The 17,816-nt window shown below is 39.9% G+C and overlaps 1 protein-coding gene across 4 annotated transcripts in view; it reads left to right on the top strand.

Moving 5' to 3' along the window:
- The window catches only part of SPIDR (scaffold protein involved in DNA repair), a 332,345-nt gene that overhangs the window by 216,853 nt on the left and 97,676 nt on the right, over positions 1-17,816 (top strand). For all 4 annotated transcript variants that reach the window (XM_077810302.1, XM_077810303.1, XM_077810301.1 and 1 more), the window contains exon 10: positions 1,074-1,348. In XM_077810302.1, the coding sequence (XP_077666428.1) occupies positions 1,074-1,348 (275 nt within the window). The remainder of the gene's footprint in view (positions 1-1,073; positions 1,349-17,816) is intronic.

Genomic DNA, 17,816 nt, shown 5'->3' with positions numbered 1-17,816 from the left:
TGAATTGCACTACGTTCTTGGAGACAGTCCTGGTCCTACTGATGTCAAAGGGAGTTCGGCATTAATTTGAATGGTATCAGGACAATTCCATTCATGCTAGCGAGTGACAGCTAGTAGGGATTAATTTTTTGTAGCGTTTTTCTAAAAGAGTACTGAAAATGGGGTTTAGAATAAGGATGGCAGAGGGGAGATGGAGGGCAACAACAATTTTGCTATAGGAAATGGCAGGTGTTTAAAATGGGATGAAAGTGGTTACTGATATGGGATGAAGCAGCAGACAGCATGGTTTTTATTCCAAAATAAACTTACTTTTTTCAAAAAGAAAAGGAGTACTAGTGGCACCTTAGAGACTAACCAATTATTTGAGCATAAGCTTTCGTGAGCTACAGCTCACTTCATCGGATGCATTTTATGCTCAAATAATTGGTTAGTCTCTAAGGTGCCACTAGTACTCCTTTTCTTTTTGTGAATACAGACTAACACAGCTGCTACTCTGAAACCTTACTTTTTTCAGGTGTAGTGAAAGAATGGAAATAGATAGGGAAATAGATTAGGGTTCCTGTTTTCCTCCTCATTAATCTGGTTCCTTTGACATTGTAGTTCATCAATTTGAGAGCTGGATTATTGCTTCATAAAACTATGCACCCTTATATTTTCCCTCAATTTAGAAGTTGTAGAATCAATTTTGAGGGCTAATGCTACAATTTAAAAGGAAGTAATAGTTAGAACTACCAAGAATTAAGTAAAACATAAAATGGTGATACATACTAATGCCAATTCTTTCTTCCCCCTACTGTCACCTTTGTCTTACATTAACTGAATTTGTTTAATCCAAGGTAACATTTATACACAGGAGACCACTGTGTGCTGAACTGTAGGGTTTCTTGTGCCTTTATTTAAAATCTTAGATAAAAGCTGGCCATGTGTGTAAATTATAGTTTATATATACTAAATACTTTGAAAATAATCTTGTGATGCTTTTCTATAATTAATCTTTGTTGAATTTTACTTTGCGTCACTGCATGGTTTCATAGTCCATAAAGTAATTTAGTTTATGGCTTTGTCTTTACCAGGTTGCTTGTACCAATATGATTACACCAAAGACTGTACAGACTAACAGCAACCCTGAGTCCAAACTACATCCCTTTGCACTCAGTGCCCCGAATGACTCTCTCCTAGAAGTGGTGGAAAGCCAGGGAGCAGCGGGGTGGAAGGAAGTGCAGGTACAAGTGGTTGTCCAAAGGGCATATTATCTACCTGCAAGAGAGGGTTTCAGATGTCAGCTTCAAGGAAATAACCCAATTCGTTATGCAACACCAATCTTAAATTCAGATCTGCCAAATATTAGGTGAGTAATAAAACACTTGCAAACTGGTCTGTTGGGATTATAATATCAGAGACATAAAACAGGGAGGGGAAGTTGGGTCTGGCATTCTGATGCCCTCAGCTAACACTGGTTAAATATATTGAGCAAGACCTAGTGATCTAGTTGTAATAATATTACACCTCCCTAATAGGCACAGGTGCAGAGCACCACTGATGTTACCTGAGGGAGGGGATGGCCTGACCTCTTGCCTAAGATTCCTGTGCTGCACCAAGAACTACTGGCAGAAAGTTGAAAAATGAGTAACTGGATGATAATTTTAAAATAGGTGATGATTATGTGCCTGTCTTATATTATTACATGAGTTGCACTGTACAGCTACTAATTCTGTTACCTAACAGTTACCTAATTATTTCAATCTTTAAAGCACTTGACAAATAATTAATTGATCCTCTTATAACACCCTTATGAAATAGGAAAGAAAAATTAGTTTTATTTTAGAAGTGGAGAAACTGAGGGCTTGTCTAAAAGGCGGATTTTACACTGATTTAGCTGCACCAGTACAACCCTCTGGTGAAGTCTGGCCTCACTGAAGTCAGTAGCAAAACTTCCATTGACTTCAGTGGGACCAGCATTTCACCCCTAGTGCACCAGTGTGAAAAATGATTTGTACTGCACAGTTACATCAGGATCCGTGCAAAAATCTCCAGTGTACCCAAGGCCTGCAACATCTAGAGGCTTAGACCAGCATTTTCAACCTCTTCTGTTTCTTCCTTTACGTCCTGCAAATGGAATGTTGTTAGTGTCTGCAGTGTAGGAGAGTCACAATGGGATCTCACTTTTCCAGTGCAGAAGACATGTCAGATGCAGTTCCATCTTGATGCCAGCAATACTGGCCACTGTTGCAACTTTTTGTTCTCATTGTTTTGACCCTAAAAATGCAAAGCAGAATTGCAAAAGAATGAAATAAAATGAGTGTGTCTGTGGTTATGACCACCATGATTTTTATTAAATCCCATTTTGGGGGAGTGGGTTTCATATCTTAGCACTTTCAAATCACATTGAATTGAAACTTTATACAGCAAATGCATTAAATTTTGTTCTCCTACAAAAAGCTTTATTAAGGTTAAGCTAAGGTTACGGGCACGTATCAGAGTTTTGAATGTATATGCCTTTCAAGACCTTAGGAAGTCCCTGCAGAATTTTGGAGCTATATAAGGGTGAGGCTATACATGGATAAGTGCCTCAGACCCCCTGGGGAGACTAAGGAGACTCATGAGGGACCCTTTATGCCTTAGGGCCCTCACTGGGGATACTTTCAATCACACCCCTGTAGGCGATGGAAGGCTTGTGAGCACTCCGCTAGCCTCAAAAACTCATCGAAGTTCCTCAACCCTCATTTCTCTGCGAGCCTTATGATGCTCTACAGAGGCCAGCCAATCCCTAATCTTTCACCACAAGCCTTACGAGGCTTGTTTTTTCCCACAGAACTAAAACTGGATCATCAGCCACTCAGCAAACCTCAACAGGATCATCAGTCTTCCAGTGTTCTTGGGGCTCATCCATGCTCTCAAGTTTCACAGGTTTAGCTTAAGCCAGTTTAAAAGCTGTGTTAAATGGATGCAACTTTCTGTCCACTATTACAGAAAAATGGTAGAAAAATTCTGTTTTGGCAAAAAAACAGCCTGCCAACGTTTTTCTCTTCATAGATTTTAAAGAAGGGGCTGAAATTGGGCTTCTGATGGAAAACCATTTGCAATTTTAACGATGAAGTGACTATTATCACTCCATAATTTAGCTTGATTATGATCTAAAATCCTAACTTCCTCCCCTCCTTTTCAGTTTAAGTGTTTAAACAAACAAACAAAAAATGCACCCATGAACACAATTCCAGATAGTCTTTGGTCTACACCCTTCACAGGAGTGGGGTAACACCACATACAAATCTCAGATTGTATTTTTACATCAAACTTGAAATAAAAATAGATCCTTTAGACTTTGGACATTAAACCCCTCAGTTCAGAACTGGATGAATGGTTATACAGGTGGATAAAATAGGGTTCTGGGCTTCTAAATACTCCCTACAGCTGTAGCTGAGTTGTCTCATATACAGTAGTTAAACTAAGCCATTGATAGTGGCTTAGAATTTTTGTAAGCATTTCAGCTGAGAAGTGAGCCTGACTGCTGCCAGTATCAACCATAAGACTGCTTTGAGACCCCATTGCCAGGAGAGAAAATTAATCAGGTGATGGGAGGAAGCTGGTGAAGCAACACTGCTTTAGAGCTCAGGAGGGGGTGGAAGACGTGTGTCAGGAGATGATCCCCAGTTCCCACCTCCGTGGTGAAACAATTACGCAGAATAGACCTTCCTCCTACATCAGAAACTTTTATGCTCATCATCTTAAAAGTGACCTGGTTGGATCACTTCCTCATGGAGCTAATGAGCTCCTTCATTTCCTGTCACAAGGGACCATCCCCTAGACAATCCCTTAAACCAGCTGCCAATTCTTTACTTAAAACGTTTGTCATGAAAACAAGATGTGTATCTTATGAGGCAATAGGAGTGAACAGAAGTTTTTAATTTGTATACAAAAGTTCGAACTAAATATCAGGGTAGCCCAACAGTTCACGGATTTAAGCTGTTTCTGACAGACTGTTTTATAGTTTTCTTATTGTTATAGAATCGAAATGTCACTGCAATGGAGAAACATTTTTTTAAAAAGGCAGTAAAATGAAAAGAGGCAGAAAATTAAAATATGGAGCAAGGAGATGTTAATCCTGGTTGTCTGCCTGGTTTTGCTGGATTTGCATCTGGAACATGTTGTTTAGTTCTGGGCACCTAAATTCTACAAAGGTATTTATAAATTGGAGGATTTGGGAATTTTCTCTTAAGAAAAGTTTCCAAAACTATTGCTAGTGTAATGTAAATGGATGAAATACTAAAAACTGTAATACCTAGCTTTATATAGCTACTGACTGCATAGGTACTTATATAGTTTGTACCTACAGTAAGTTGCAATCCTTTAATGGTAGGCAAATTGACTAGAATACCTAATAGGACTTTTGCATCTCTAACATCTATTATTCTATGAAATTTGGGGGTCTGGGCATTTTCAGGACACTTAAAAACCACTATATTTGCCATTCCCTCCAGTAATGAACTGCTCTTGTAGATGTACTATTCATGCTTAGAGAGCAGGTAAAGAAAGAAATGTGCCTTGCCATGATTCTTTTTATTCCCCATTCTTGTCTGGCATACATATTGCTGCTGTTCTCCCCTCTTGGTGAAAGAGTAGCTTTTACAAATCATATAAAGTTGATTCTCAGTGAAATTGTTTTACACTTGCTTAGAGCCATCTGTCTGGAGAATTCTGGGGTGGTATTCCTGAATGGATTCAGCCCATCCCTAGGAGGTGTGGAGCACAGGTGTAAGCCCAAAACGTCTCCCTCTAACATTACTCTTTTCGTTTCTTTTGGAGAGAACCTAATTGTTAAGAAAATACAAAAAAAAGGACACCCTTTGTGTTAAGGAGCCTTCTGCTGATGAGATGCCTGATTTGCTGAGTCAGCCTTGCATTTTGTGTTTGTGGTATCAAGCCGTGTATAATTTGGATTTTGTTCTTGCCAGTATCATCTTGTTGTGAGTGGGGTGCTTGACTTCAGGAAAATGTAGTTGGTCAGTTTCATTCCTTAAGGACAGGAATCATTATCTAGTAGTTAGTGTAACCAATACTCAGAGTTTGCAGGCTTACTGGATAATTAACCAATCCAAGAGCTCAAAAGATTTGGGGTTTGAAAAAGGATGTGCCCTATTGAGGAAAAGCTTAGTAACTTTTAAAAGAGAACAAAGCTAGTTATGTCTGTGAATCCACATTTTAAAATCTTTGTGTGCGAATATAGGACTTTTCCATTCACTTCTTTGGGTATGTCCTGACCTACTTCCCCCCCGAATGTTAAAATTATAGCTTACAATAACATTCTATTCTCAGAATGTACACAATTTAAAAAAAAAAAAAAAAAAGGTACGACCCTGTTTTCCCTCTCAGTAATGAATAGTTCTTTTGTTCTTTCTATCTTTTATTTTCTAGTCACTTTTCTTGTCAGGGCCTTGAGAAGCAGCTAGGGCTGACTCCACCATGCAAGCAGAACCCCAGAGAAGCAAATTATTAGAGAAAGCCAAGTTTTTCTGTGTATAAATAGGGGAATGGGGATAATGTATATTTCCATTTTGACTAGGGCAGCAAAAAAACTACAGCCATGTCTGCTGGGATTGTTTATTTCCTAGCAGCTTGTTCTGAGTTTCTACACAGTGTATGCCCACGTAATGCGAGGCAGAAAGGATCTAGTGACCTGTGCCAGTCCTCTGAAACTGATTTGTAAACTCTATCAGGATCATCTTTCTTCTTTCCCTTCTTCCCTCTTGCGGTCTTAGGACATTTTCATTCCAATTTGTCTTAGTGCACACATAGTTGCATTATGGATCAAATGCAACAGTTAACATTTCTAGCAGCTCTGTGGTGGTATAGATAAGTCGTGGTGTCTAACTTAAGGAAAATCTCATCTTGAGGTGTAAGAGGCCTTTTTTAAATTACAGTAGTAGGTTTTTAATGTGAAAAAGGTCTGAAGAAAGGAGAGCCATTTAAAGATCCATGCTCACAGATGTTAGCATCTGTCAAAACATTTTCTTTTGTGGCCGACTTTATTCTGTTTACAGCATTCCAGTCATTTTTTCAACAAAACATTTCTCAACAGTGTGTGCTAAAATGTATGATGGATTTTTAATTGCATTGGATTTCTGGGGTACAATTTTTCAAGTGGGAAGTAAACAGGAAATAGGTAACTGAAGGCTCTTCACTGCAATTCATGCACTAGGACATTTTCCCTGATTTCCTCTTTTCAGCTGCTTCTTGTGAGCAAAGATATATGCTTTTAATATTCTTGTAAAGTTGTCTAATTGCTACTTGAAAGGCTTTTAATAGTTCCCTTAGCAGTTTGAGAAAACATATTCACTGCAGTTCAAGGACTAATAACTTGCTTCTGCTTTTCCTTCTTTCCCTGAGTAGAGTTATGTCTAATACTACAAGTATTATAGCTGAAATGCTGCATCTACACCACTGTATGCTGTAATGAAGATGCTTCCTATATCAACGGACAGGGTTTTTCTGTCAGTGTAATTAATCCCCCTCTCTGAGAGGCGGTACGTAGGTCAATTCTTCCACCAGCCTAGCCACGTCTATGCTGGGGATTAGGCTGACCTAACTACGGTGCTCAGGGCATGAAATTTTTCACAGCCCTGAGCAACATTGTTAGGTCAATCTAATTTTTAAGTGTAAACCAGGCCTTAGTGTCCTTTACAGTAGGTTTGTTCACTTTCCCCCCTCATTCTTTACCCGTTCTATAAGGAAAGCATCGCCCTGGTCACAGCAACTCACTGACCAATGTGGATTTGAAATGGAGAGGAAAAAGACAGTTTGCTTTTTGGGAATTTAGCTTTGGCATCTCACTGTCTGGCTGAGACATTAAATTATAATACATTTCGTGCCATTGATTCCCTGTGCATCCCTTCCCAAACTCGTTCCTGAAAGGCTGCCTCCCAGGTGCTGATTATAAAGTTTGATGGATGGAACTTCAACTCCTTCCAGTGCCACTCCTCCACAACACTCTGGTGTGGTCTACACTAGGAAATTAAGTTGGTATAACTGTTGCTCAGAGGTTTGAAAAATCCACACCCTAAGCGACACAGTTAAACCAACCTAATTTCCTAGTGTAGACCACAGTAGGTCAACGGGAGAATTCTCCTGTCCCCTAGCTACCGCCTCATGGGGAAGTGGAGTACCTATCCTGACGCGAAAACCCCTCCCATCAGTGTAGGTAGTGTCTTCACTGAAGCACTGAAGCAGTGCAACTGCAGTGTTGCAGCTGTGCTGCTCTAGTGGTTGATGTGTAGACATTGTTAATTTTACATTACAGTTTCCTTTTCAATGCTAAACACAGAATCTTATTCCTATGTTAGGTAAACAGTGAAGCAGAGGGTAAAAGAAGTATTATCTAATAAATATGTTGCACAAGAACAAAAACTTGCCATTCTTTTTAAATCCAGCACTGGGTATAACAACTAATAAAATGATAGAATGGTTTGTTAAGAAGTTGTCTTTGTCACTCTGTTGTATCAGAACTGAAGCAGACGAGCTGGTGTACAAGAGAAGTCCCAAGCAGGTGGTGGTCAGTAAAAAGCACACATTGTGAAGGGTACTGATCCTTCTGGCAAGGAAATTATCAGAAATGACAATTACTAGCTGTCCAACTGTGTGTGTCAGGGTGGGGGTGAGGAAGGGCAGAGGGGGCTGATGGAACCTATGGTCACTTACTAGTTTTCCAGAAGAATCACGCTCCATTTCAGCATGTTCAGATTTAAAAATTTTATTAAAGCTAATGTTAAAAAAAGTTATATAATACATAGGTTAGGAAAAGACTGTCTCTACATCTGGGTACAGTGCTTAGATTATCCACAAATACAAAGTTAGTTTTTAAAAGTCATATGATATATACAGTACATAATCAGCAATAACCCAAATTTAGGTGAATAGATTTGACAATACAGTTTAGATATTAGAATCCGAATACTTGGGTACATCACTCATGAAAAGTTGTAAGGAGATTTGGTTGTGGAAAGCAAAGTATATCAATGAGTGCAGATTGTCCCTCAGTAGTTGAAAATTTGGTTGGTTGTCCATTTAGAAAATACAATCCATGAGGAAAGTGTTTGTTACTTTTCTGGCTGCGCTTCTAATCAGAACTCCAGCTCATCCCTGCTGGTATTGCCGATGTTCAGTGATGTGTTCTTTGTAGATGTCCCACGACCACCTGATGGCATCCGACACCATGAATTGCTGCATCAGCTGAGCATAGCTTTGACTGATTCCGCATTCTCTTAGCACTCACTCATTACTGGGGTCCGATGCGCCTAAGGTTCCAACAATCAGTGCGTGTGTTTGGACCTGGTAATCCTTAGCTCTCAAGGTTTCGGACAGAGGGGCATATTTCTCTACCTTTCGAGCTCTGGCATTGTGGAAGACCGGGGTCCTGTTCTCAAACGGCACTGTGACATCCACCATGATCTTCTTCCGGTCCTCATTGGTGATGACAATATGCGTTCGCAGTTGGCTGTTGGTTCCAGGGATGGCGCCGTTTACGGCAACCTTCCCAACAGGTGGCAGGATGGCTTTGGCCAGGCGATCTTGAATGGCATTGTGTCACAGCTGCCAAGCTCTCAGGTGGGGCTGGCAGCTATACAGGATGTGGGATAGCGTCTCGTTGGCATAGCCGCACTTCCTGCATCACTTGTCCCGATTCCGGTGGCAGACGGCTCCATTCAGTGGGACGCAGTTGAACGGGGCCCTGTGGCTGAATCTCCAATAGGCAAATCGGGTGAAGCTGCTCCTGGGAAGGAAATGCTTGCTGGTGTCCCACTTGCACGCCACCTCCAACGCCTTGCCCTGGTCCAGCTTTTCATACAGTGGTGGCAGGTTTATAAGTACACAGATAGAAAGTAGTCTCCTCTGAAGAGTGCTACTTTATTCAAGAAACAGTAGAATTCCTACTAATCTGTGATTTCCCCATTATAATATACATGCATGTTTGCTAGCTCACTCACTGTTTCTCATGAAACTACCATTATGCACAATTCTGTATTCACCACCACATACATTGTAATCACTCCCTTCTCTGTCCTCTCCGCCTCCCCCACTGAAATGCATACAACACTTAAAATGCCTACACTTAAAATGCTACAGCGGCACAACTGTGTTGCTATAGCACTTGTGTAGACACTACCTATGTCGACGGGAGGGATTCTCCTGTCAGCATAGGTAAAGCAGCTAAGTCAAAAGAAGAATTCTTCCTTCGACCTAGAGCTGTCTACACATGGACTTAGGGCAGCTTTACAACACTGGTCAGGGGTGTGGATTTTTCACACCACCAACATAGTAAAAGCCTCCTAATTTTCTAGTGTAGACAAGACCTAAAGTGAATCGCAACCTCTAGTTAAGGAAACTTTGCAGCATATGAACATCTTCTGAAGCACTTAGAGGAGAGGAAAGTGATCAGGAACAGTCAGCATGGATTCACCAAGGGCAAGTCATGCTGGGCTAATCTAATTGCCTTTCTATGACGAGATAACTGGCCCTGTGGATGAGGGGAAATCGGTGGACATGTTGTTCCTTGACTTTAGCAAATCTTTTGACACGGTCTCCCACAGTATTCTCGCCAGCAAGTTAAAGAAGTATGGGCTGGATGAATGGTGGATAGAAAGGTTGGATATAAGGTGGATAGAAAGTTGGCTAGATTGTCGTGCTCAACGGGTAGTGATCAATGGCTCCATGTCTAGTTGGCAGCCGGTATCAAGTGGAGTGCCCCAAGGGTCAGTCCTGGGGCCGGTTTTGTTCAATATCTTCATTAATGATCTGGAGGATGGTGTGGATTGCACCCTCAGCAAGTTTGCAGATGACACTAAACTGGGAGGAGAGGTAGATACGCTGGAGAGTAGGGATAGGATACAGAGGGACCTAGACAAATTAGAGGATTGGGCCAAAAGAAATCTGATGAGGTTCAACAAGGACAAGTACAGAGTCCTGCACTTAGGACGGAAGAATCCCATGCACCGCTACAGACTAGGGACCGAATGGCTAGGCAGCAGTTCTGCAGAAAAGGACCTAGGGGTTACAGTGGACGAGAAGCCAAATATGAGTCAACAGTGTGCCCTTGTTGCCAAGAAGGCCAATGGCATTTTGGGGTGTATAAGTAGGGGCATTGCCAGCAGATCGAGGGACATGATCGTTCCCCTCTATTCGACATTGGTGAGGCCTCATCTGGAGTACTGTGTCCAGTTTTGGGCCCCACACTACAAGAAGGATGTGGAAAAGTTGGAAAACGTCCAGCGGAGGGCAACAAAAATGATTAGGGGACTGGAACACGTGACTTCTGAGGAGAGGCTGAGGGAACTGGGATTGTTTAGTCTGCGGAAGAGAAGAATGAGGGGGGATTTGATAGCTGCTTTCAACTACCTGAAAGGGGATTCCAAAGAGGATGAATCTAGACTGTTCTTAGTGGTAGCAGATGACAGAACAAGGAGTAATGGTCTCAATTTGCAGTGGAGGAGGTTTAGCTTGGATATTAGGAAAAACTTTTTCACTAGGAGGGTGGTGAAACACTGGAACGCATTACCTAGGGAGGTGGTGGAATCTCCTTCCTTAGAAGTTTTTAAGGTCAGGCTGGGATGATTTAGTTGGGGATTGGTCCTGCTTTGAGCAGGGGGTTGGACTAGTTGACCTCCTGAGGTCCCTTCCAACCCTGATATTCTATGATTCTACGATCTTGTCATTCTCCCTGTCTTTTCTCTCCTCTCCCCCCAGTTTTATGTCTGTGCACCAAGTATGAAAACCCTAATGATTATGGAAAGAATACAGAAAAATATAAAAATAGTATTGTTATTCCCCATGTGTTATCTAGTGGTAGAAAACCAGTTTAGGGAGTAGAAAGCCAGCAACTTGCAAAGGTTATTTTCCAGCCCTAGAGCAAAGATCAAGGTATGTGCAGTCCCTGTTCTCAGATTGTAGTTTAAACTAGGGACAGTAATTTTTCAGCATCTGTTATTTGTCAAGAATTATTCCAAGATGGTCTACGTAAAAGGTATGGAATTTCCCCCCTTGTTTTTGACCTTTCTTCCCTTTGAATTTTGTGTCTTTGGAAGTTGTGTGGCTGACGGTGCTGAATGCAGAAATCCTCCACGTGAGTTTTTACCCTACCTCTCACCCAGATACATGACTTGAGGCTGACCTGGAGGCAGTGTTTTAGTCATGCTGGAGCAGCTCTCCAAAACTTTTATAAAAGCCAGTTTGTGTCTCTGGAATTTGTTATCCTTCTACTATGGCGCAGAAGGCAAGAATCTCAGATATAGTGGTGATAAATGCATTATAAATACCTCAATAGAGAGTTAATAGTTGGGTGAGACTCTAAATGGTCCCAGATATGTTGTCTGGAATTTGTACATGCAAATATATTTTTGCTTGAATTGTGTAAACACTGTTTGTATGTGCAAATTCAAATACGTTAAAAATTAGAGGCCTATTCTGAAAAAAAGTCTTTGTAAGTTGATTTAGAATGAGAGGCTTGCCTGAATGAGGATCACCAATATTAACTTTTAAAATTTGTCATCATCAGCCCCAGAGAAGACATCATTTGAAAATAACTAATAAAGACACATTGGAGAGAAGATATGTGCTTTGGCCCTCTTAATCTTACTAGATTGGACCCAATTAATTTTATTTTATTTTTTTAGGGACAGAGTTAAAAATTTAGGACCATTCATTAGCGTCTACATTCAGAGAGTTTTAATATAATCAGGCCAGACTGGAGAGTCTGACATGGCAGGGCTTTACACATCCAATTCTACTTTCTTCTCTTTAACCTTTTATGTTGCAGTGAAGAAGAAAATTCATATTCATTGTTTGAATAAGAATAAGCATATTTTAGGCTACAATTTATAATGACTTTACACTTATCCATGTTCATAGTGGGACTTTTGTGGCCATATTTGAAATGCGCATTCTTTTGTGCTTCCACCAAAATCCCACCTTTGTATAACCTGGTATCTTTTGTACTGTCACCCCACTGTTTCCACTTCCCCTTCCTCTGCCACATTGTGCTGATTTACTTATATATGTGTCCAATTTAGTTCCAACCACCAACTTTCATCATGTTGAATAGTGTCCTTCATATCATTAGGAATACTTTTGTGAGTAAGATATTATTGAGTGGAAAGAGGGCCTTTAGATTCTAAATATTGTCGTCTTATGTGTTAGTGCTACAGTGTGCAGGGCTATTTACAATCTAAATAATAATATAGACCCTCAGATTTTTCAACTTGTGAAGGGTGGGATATCCTGTACACTATACACTAATAAATTGGTGTAAAAGATAAAGAGCATTGAGAAGATATAAGAACAGAAAAGAATGGTCCTTCATAAGGTCCATCTTAGTTCTTATCTTACTCCCTTTCTTATGGGCTATGGAGGAATACTAGGCTGTAATTTGTAATTTTAGTGATAATTAAGATTTCCTCTCTACCTCTATCAGTTCACTTCAGTCCTGATGTGTTATCATTTCTGCTGTTCTACATCTGTGTTTCTCCTGGAGAGAAACTTCCAGCCTTCCCAAACTGTGTCATTGTTTAATGGTGTGGCCAGATATCCAATATGGACAAACTCATTTCAGGCAGTGTCTTAACTCCTTTTTTTTTCCTGAATAGAATCATAATTGCAGCTTTGTGTATGTAGACAAGCCCATACCTCAAAATGATGTAAGTTATGTGTGGGAAAACTACTGCAGTAAATAAATATGAATTTACTATTTAACAAACTTTGCAATGTATACATAGTAGTATGGGGTTAAAAGGGATTCTTTGTTGCTGTTGTTACTTTCTTCTGAGGCAAGAAAAAGGAAGTGATTTGCACTTCTCTGACAAACTGACAAAGATTTTAAATGTTTTTATAACTCTTGAGTTTTAGATGTTTGATTTGAGGCCTAAATTTGGCTGCAGTACAAGCTCCTCTGGGTGACCTGTTTTAGAAGCACTTGAGGTTAAGATTGAATGCAACTAATTCAGAGCGATTTTTCTTTTAAACTGACAGAGTGATGTCATCAAACTATACAGAATGTAAGTGGAGTGGGCTTGGTTCCTCTTAATTAAAGATTTTTCTATTGCATAATGACAGGACTTTTGACGTTTTGGTTCTGTGTGATTGGGTCTTGGTATAGTCAAAAGACTTTACTATCTCTGTGCTTTCTCCAGAATTTATTAGCGCTGTAGGTTTCTTCACAGTACAATAGGGTGAACTAGGAATTAATTAATACTATTTAGTATGGTGTACCTTTCATTTTTTGTGTGTCTATCCATTAATGTCCCTTGAATCCATGTAGTTCCCACACTGGAGTACTTTTGTGAGTGAACAGGGCACCTATCAACACCAGGGTTCCCGATTGAATTCAGATATGATTCAATTCGTGACTGTAGCAGATGTTTTTGCTTTTTTAGACCAATGCTCATGTTGTGAGGCTTCTTCCCTACCCCCAAACAGATGCCCAGATTTTTAAACACTCCATCCAACATGAGGGGGGAAAAGTGCCAGGATGTGAATATGGTCATTAGGAACAAAAATACTTTTATATCATCTCTTATATATGGCACCACAGATTAATCAACCACCTTAGAATAACTTAAATACAAAATATACGAGCTTCTTAACTAAAGAATTCAGGGCCTCATTTCTTGGCAAAAGTAATTTCCATTTCTCACTGATTTCTATTTAATACTAAATACATGTTTGCTTGGCATGGTGGCTGAACCAACAAAGGCTGCTTGCAGCAGTCATGCTCAGTACTAAATGTCTAAATATATCAGCAGTAGAAGACCAGCTGCCATGGCAGGGGGACCCAGTTGGTAGTGTTTAAATTTTGAGAAAAGAGAGATTTTAATTAAACACCCTCAAAATCAGGGAAATCAGTGGGTCTGATTCTGATCTCATTTACACCAGTGTACAACAAGTAATTTCACTGAGACCAGTGGAGTGTTGTGGTTGTTAAAAAATAAACAAAAAACCCCCAATGTAAATGAGAGGAGAATCAAACTGTGTGCATGAGAGTATGGGCATGGAGTTGGGAAGAGTGATAGCAAAAGGGATGGAAAAACATTTTGGTGGGGAAGAGATCGATAGTGGGTCAATTTCATTGGTCAGCTACACTCATGTAAATGTTGATCTGAGCAGGGTTGTATTCATGTAACTGAGTGCAGAACTTAACTCAGTGCTTTAAAAACTTCCTGAGTCAGACTGCTATTGAATATTTATTGCTTAGGGCTTGTCCACATGGAAACTTAGTGTGTGGCAAGCAGGGGTTTAAATGTACAGCTGATTAGCCTGCCGTGCGCTAACTGGTCAAAAAGCCCCTGCTAATTCATACTAAAAGTTCCCTAGTATGCTTTCATAGAATCATAGAAATGTAGGACTGGAAGGGAGCTTGAGAAGTCAAGTCCAGCCTCCTGCAGTGTAGTAGGACCAAGTAAACCTGGACCATCGCTGACAGATGTTTGTCCAGTCTGTTTTTTAAAACTTCCAAATATGGGGATTCCACAACCTCGCTTGGAAGCCTATTCCAGAGCTTAACTAGCTTTATAATTAGAAAGATTTTTCTAATATCTAACCTAAATATCTCTTACTGCAGATTAAACTCATTAATTCTTGTCCTACCTTCAGTGGACATGGAGAACAATTAATCACTGTTCTCTTTATAGCAGCCCTTAACGTATTTGAAGTGTGTTATCAGGTCCCCCTTCAGTCTTCTTTTCTTGAGATTAAAGATGACATTTTTTAAATCTTTCCTCATAGGTCAGGCTTTCTAAACCTTTTATAATTTTTGTTGCTCTCCTCTGGACTATCTGCAGTGTGTCCACATGTTTTCTAAAATGTGGCAGCCAGACTCCCATGTCTTACATATGACACTCCTGTTAATATACCCCAGACTATTAGCCTTTTTCACAGCTGCATCACATTGTTGACTCTTAGTCAATTTGTGGTCCACCGTAACTTCCAGATCCTATACAACAGTACTACAAACTAGCCAGTTATTCCTCATATTGTAGTTGTGCTTTTGATTTTCCCTTTCTAAATGAAGTACTTTGCATTTTGTCTTTAGTGAATATCATCTTGTTGAAATCAGACCAATTCTCCATTTTAACAAGGTCCTTTTGGATTCTAATCTTGTCGTCGAGAGTGCTTGCGACCCCTTCCAACTTGGTATCATATGCAAATTTTATGGACATACTCTTTATTTCATTATCCAAGTCATTAATTAAAATATTGGATAATGCCAGACCCAGGACTTACCCCTGTGAGATCCCACTATATATATCCTCCCAGTTTGACAGCGATAGGTTTTTTTCAATCAGTTCTGCACCCACTTTATGGTAATTTCATCTATACCACATTTTCCTAGTTTGCTTATAAGAATGTCATATGGGACTGTGTCAAAAACCTTACTAGCATCAAGATATATATCATATCTACTGCTTTGTCCCTATACAATAGGCCAGAAACCCTGTCAAAGAAGGAAATTAGGTTGGTTTGGCTTGATTTGTTTTTAACAAATCCATGTTGGCTATTCCTTGTAACCTTACTGTGCTCTAGGTGCTTATAAATTGATTGTTTAAAAATTTGTTGTAGTATCTTTCTAGGTATTGAAGCTAGGCTGACCGGTCTATAGTTCCTCGGGTCCTCTTTGTTCCACTTTTTAAAGATAGGTACTTTGTTTGTCTTTCTGAAGTCTTCTGGGATCTCACACATCCCTCAGGTTTCAGAGTAGCAGCTGTGTTAGTCTGTATTCGCAAAAAGAAAAGGAGTACTTTTCTAGGATGAATTTCATCAGGTCCTGCTGACTTGAATACATCTAACTTATTTAAATATGTTTGTTTTTTCCCTATTTTTCCTTCCCCCTCATTGTTAATATTAAATCTGTTGAGTATCTGAACTCCATGAATCTTTTTAGTGATGACTGAAGAAAAATAGGCATTAAACACTTCAGCTTTCTTGATGTCACCCATTATTAGCTCTCCTTCCCTGATAAGTAGAGGACTTACACTTTCCTTCCTTCCTTCTTGCTCGTGCTTCTAATGAATTTAAAGAATCTCTTTGTATTGCCTTTTATGTTCCTTGCTATATGTAATTCATTTTGTCCCTTAGCCTTTCTGGTTTTGTTCCTGCATGCATGTTCTATTCTTTTATACTCCTCCTTAGCAGTTTGTCCATGTTTCCACTTTCTGTAGGATTCCTTTTTGATTTTCAGGTCATTTAAAGAGCTCCTAATAGAGCCACATTGATCTGTTACTATTCTTCCTCTCTTTCCTTCACACTGGGATAGCTGGCAGTTGTGTCTTTAATATTGTTTTCTTGAGAAACTGCCCTCTCTCCTGTAGATTTTCTTCACATACCTGTCTGTTTTCTGAGTTTGTTAAAATCTGATTTTTTTAAAGCCCATTATTCTTAGTCTGCTGCTTTCATTCTTTCTTTGCCTTAGAATCATGAAATCTGTCATTTCAAGATCACAATCACCCAAATTGCCTTTCTCCTTCAGATTCACTACCAATTCCTCCCTGTTGGTTAGAATCAAGTCTAAAATGACTCTTCCCCCTGGTTACTGCCTCCACTTTCTGGAACAAAAAGTTGTCTTGAATACATTCCAAGAGCTTCTTGGAAATTTTATGTTTTGCTGTATTATTTTACCAACAGATACCTGGGAAGTTAAACTCCCTCATTATTACTAGGTCTTGTGTTTTGGATATTTGTGTTGTTTGTCATTCACATCCTCTTTCTGATTTGGTGGTCTATAATAGACCCGTACCATGACATCACTCCTGTTTTTTACCCCTTTTATGTTTTCCCTTGGACTTTCGGCTGGTCTGCATCCAGTCTCCTTCTGGGCCTCAGAACAAGTGTATGCATTCTTGATATATAATGCAACATCTCCTCCCTTTTTACCCTGCCTGCCCTTCCTGAACAAGCTATACCAATATTCCAGGCATGAGACTTGTCCCACCAAGTCTCTGTAATGCCATTTAAGTCATAATTGAGCTTATGTACTAATACTTCCAGTCTCCTTTCATTTGTGCGTAGACTTCTAAGATGTTGGGCAGATTTCCCCCACTGATTTCCTTCGTGTTGCTCCTATGACCCTATTCTAATTGTCCATGTCCCCTCCAACATCTCTGTTAAGGTCATCTTTTTTTTTTATACTTGCCTGTGGGCTTTTGTCACCTGCCCCGTTTAAAGCCCTCCTCACTAGATTGGCGAGTCCGTGCGTGAAGATGCTCTTCCCCTTCTTTGTCAGATGGACCCCATCTGCTTTGACCTACTGCTGTTTTTTATGGAACTTTTAGTGTGTTATAGCAGGGTCCACATGACAATTTAGTGTGAAGCAGACTAGTGCACTGTACGTTCAGACCCTGAGTCTTCCTGTGGACAAGCCTTTAGATACAGAATAGTGTTAGAGCTTCTCTAAGAGAAAATACATGGTTAGAAAGCATGTTAACAAACACAATGTTAAACAGTATGGCTTTAGTCCTTAGTGTGGACAAGGACAGTCACGTTTGAAAACCCTAGCTAACCCTAACTAACACATTTTAAAAAACAACTGCCCTTGTCCAATGTCCCATACTGTTTTAACTTGAGAGTCCCAACTAGCCTCTGAAGTTATATCTTGATGGAATAAAGCAGATGAGTTGACACATTTGCTGCTGCTGTTTGAGATGGTTTTCTGCAAGGCTGTTTCAGTATAGTTAGCCCCATGTGCTCAAAAATCAAGAGCCAGGCCTCTCAAAATCATGAGATTGGCTTTAAAAATGAGATATTTTAAAATAAGACTACATTTTGGATACTTTTTATTTACT

The sequence above is a fragment of the Eretmochelys imbricata genome, chromosome 2, assembly GCF_965152235.1.
Source record: "Eretmochelys imbricata isolate rEreImb1 chromosome 2, rEreImb1.hap1, whole genome shotgun sequence".
In the NCBI taxonomy this organism is placed as follows: domain Eukaryota; kingdom Metazoa; phylum Chordata; order Testudines; family Cheloniidae; genus Eretmochelys; species Eretmochelys imbricata.
Note: the sequence above shows the minus strand (reverse complement) of the source record. Positions and strands in the feature narration are given on the sequence as shown.